This window comes from Geospiza fortis, unplaced genomic scaffold (assembly GCF_000277835.1).
Source record: "Geospiza fortis unplaced genomic scaffold, GeoFor_1.0 scaffold188, whole genome shotgun sequence".
Lineage (NCBI taxonomy): Eukaryota > Metazoa > Chordata > Aves > Passeriformes > Thraupidae > Geospiza > Geospiza fortis.
In genome coordinates this window covers 2,547,904-2,551,015 of record NW_005054337.1, presented here as the reverse complement: position 1 = coordinate 2,551,015, position 3,112 = coordinate 2,547,904, and the positions used below count along the sequence as shown (strand labels likewise).

General features: G+C 62.3%; 1 protein-coding gene across 1 annotated transcript in view; it reads left to right on the top strand.

Annotated features, from left to right (window-relative positions):
- DUSP15 (dual specificity phosphatase 15) overlaps positions 1 to 2,431 on the top strand; it is an 11,077-nt gene extending 8,646 nt beyond the window's left edge. Inside the window, exons 9-14 of the mRNA XM_031058060.1 lie at positions 152 to 341; positions 535 to 611; positions 831 to 936; positions 1,220 to 1,798; positions 1,911 to 2,029; positions 2,117 to 2,431. Of these exons, the coding sequence (XP_030913920.1) occupies positions 152 to 341; positions 535 to 611; positions 831 to 936; positions 1,220 to 1,798; positions 1,911 to 2,029; positions 2,117 to 2,257 (1,212 nt within the window). The 3' untranslated portion in view covers positions 2,258 to 2,431. The remainder of the gene's footprint in view (positions 1 to 151; positions 342 to 534; positions 612 to 830; positions 937 to 1,219; positions 1,799 to 1,910; positions 2,030 to 2,116) is intronic.
- The last annotated feature ends 681 nt before the right edge of the window (positions 2,432 to 3,112 follow it).

Sequence of the window (3,112 nt, the reverse complement as noted above, 5' to 3'; positions counted from 1 at the left end):
CCCGGCACCCCGCAGCACCCAGCTCCCCACAGTCCCCAGGACACACAGCCCCGGCTCCCCCACCCCGCTGGACCCCCTTGGACAGCCGAGCCGGGGATCAGGTTGTGGCACCCCCACAGCACAGGGCACCCTCTGTCCCTCTGTCCCTCAGGCTTGGGCCATCTACAAGGGGAAGTACCACGAAGGGACGGACAAGGCCGACCCCTCCACCTGGAAGACGCGGCTCCGCTGTGCCCTCAACAAGAGCACCGACTTCCAGGAGGTGCCCGAACGGAGCCAGCTGGACATCTCCGAGCCTTACAAGGTGTACCAGATCGTGACTGACAGAGCCTGTGATGCAGGTACATCTCTGCCGTCCCTCCTCCTGTGCCTGATGTGGGGTTAGTACCTGAACATACCTGGACCATGCCTGTACAAGCCCTGTGCCCCACAGCCGTTACCCTTCCTCCCCACTCCTTTGACAGCCAGCTGTCTTCCCTGGGGCTGTTCCTGCCGTTTGCCAGGGGTTCACCCGTTCTTTCTTGCTCTCTGCAGAGGACAGTGACACACAGTCCCCAGGCAGTGAGGACCAGCAGGTGAGCCTGCCCTGTGCCATCCAGGCAGGGGAGAAGGTGGGACCCTCAAATCCCCCCCCTCACCCATCAGCTGCTCCCCTGCTTGCACACTGCCTGCATTTGTCCCACGGGGCTTCAGAGAGGGTCCCCTGTGCCCTGCACTGCCAGACCTAGGCAGGGGATCTGCTGGCTTATGGGGTCCATGGTAGAGGAAGGAGCTGGCTCAGGATCCCCCTCTGCCAGCTCAGCCCTCACCAGAGCTGTTCCTACCCCCAGGGCAGCACTGCAGGGAGTCTGAAGAAGGAGGAAAGCCAGAAGGACATGCTGGACAGTGCCCATGTCTCTCCACAGCCCTGGCTCTCTGGCCACCCAACCGAGCGAGGTGAGGAAGGTCCCTCTCGGTGGGATGGGGCTGGGGGCAGGGAGTGCTCACTTCTGCCAGGATCCTGCTCTCCTGTCACTCATGCAGGCAACACCTGTGGGGATTGAGGTAGAGGCTGAGGGCTCCCACCCTACCCCAGCAAAGCCATACACTTAGGGGATATGATGAGGCCCAATAATGAGCAAACACAGTGGGAAGTGTGGGCCTAGGGCTAGGAGAGTGCCTGGGAGCCCTTGGGGTAACTGTCCATGTCCTTTTACCACCTCACTCTGCTCTGGTCCAGGGTGCCTTGTCAGGGGAGTCTTCTACGGCTGGAACCCAACCCATGGCCAGCTTCTTCCCAGACCCCAGTCCTACCTCCCTGTGGAGGATGTCAACAATTCAGGTAGGAGCCATGCTGCAAGCAATGCCCTGAGTGACCCCACCAGCCCAGACTGCCCACGAATTGACCTTCCCTTTGCCCCAGACTGCTGGCTGCACATCCGCCTGTACTACTGCGATGTGCTGGTGAAGGAGGTGACCACGCGCACGGCCGAGGGCTGCCGCATCACCACCAGCACCGTGCAGGCCGACAGCGAGCGCCTCTACGGCCCCTCCTGCATGGAGCAGATCCAGTTCCCCCCACCGCAGGTGCTCAGCGGCCACGGCCGCGTGGCCTGCATGACCAACGTGCTGGAGAGGCTCCTGCCCCAGCTGGAGCCTGGGGTGCTGCTGTGGGTGGCACCTGAGGGGGTCTTCATGAAGCGCCAGTGCCAGGGCAGGGTGTACTGGAACGGGCCCCTGGCCCCGCACAAGAACTGGCCCAACAAACTGGAGAGGGAGAGGACTTACAAGCTGCTGGACACGCAGCAGTACATCCAGCGTAAGTCCCAGGGACACCCCAATCCCCTGGCGAGAGGGGCAGGTCCTGCCCTGCAGTGGCTGATGGGGGCTGTGAGGGCCCCGTGCCCCCTGACAGGGTTGGTGTCTTGCAGAGGTGCGGGAGTACCTGAGCAACGGGCAGCTCCTGCCTCAGTACCAGATCTACCTGTGCTTTGGGGAGGAATACCCCACCAGAGCTGGCCACCCCTTCCAGAAGCTCATCATGGCTCATGTGAGTTCCCACTGGGGCTGGTGACCCCTGAGCCAGGCAGAGGGACACGGACCTGTGCCCATCCTCTGTCGTTCTGTGCCTCCGCAGGTGGAGCCGGTGTTCGCTCGGGAGCTCTTCCATCACGCCCAGCGCTTGAGGCCGACCCTGCTCTGCAATTCCCCCCAGCCCTGTGCTCCTGGCACCTCCAGCCATGTTCTCCATGTCCTCAAACAGCTCTGCCAGCCCTGAGCTGGGTGGGAGAGGAGAGCCTAGTTGCCATAAAGTCTCAGAGTGGGAGGCTCTGAGCCCCATGGCTCCATTCCAGCTTCATGTCCCAAGGCAGAGTGCTCAGGGTGCTCAGTGTGCGGGACCAGACAACGACAGACGTTAGCTGGGTGGGCAGGTGCTGCTGCCCCTGTGATTGCTGTATTTATTCCCCAGGAGTCTCCCAGGTGGGGTTTGTTCTGTGCCTATTCAGCAAGCCAGGGCAAACCTGGCTCTGTCCTTGCACCTTGCACTGCCAGGACTTGCTGTTGCAAACCTTAGAAATAAAGGTTGTGTTTTTGTATGGGTGCTGGGGGCTGGCTCTGGGGTGGGGGGCTGGTGCTGGTCCAAGCAGAGCATGGGTGGCTGGGGAAGCTGAGTGCAGACAGCCTCAGATGGGCAAAGCCAGCTCGGCCACAGCATGAGACAACCCCCTGTCCCAGCACTGGCTCCAGACCTGTCCTGCCCCCTGTCTCAGCCCCTTGGCAGGGTGAAGGCAGCAGCGAGGTGCCTGTTAGCTGCTCTGCTGACCTGGCAACACAGAGGGCTTTCCCAGAGGCAGTCACCACCTGTGTCTCAGTTTGCACTCATGAACAGTGTGATGGGGCTCTTGGGGCCTGTGCTGTGCCCAGAGTTTTGGGAAAAATGCAGGGACCTGGCACAGGATCCAGCCCAAGGCCGGGCTGGGGGCAGGGGCTGAAGCACTGGGCTGGGCAGGGGGCAGAGGGGCATCTGAGGGCAGGCAGTGCCTCAGTCCTGCCAACATCCCTCGCTCCAGGCCCAGCCGGAGCCCGGCTGCTCACCGTGAGCAGGGCAGGATGAGAACCAGGTCATGGGAAC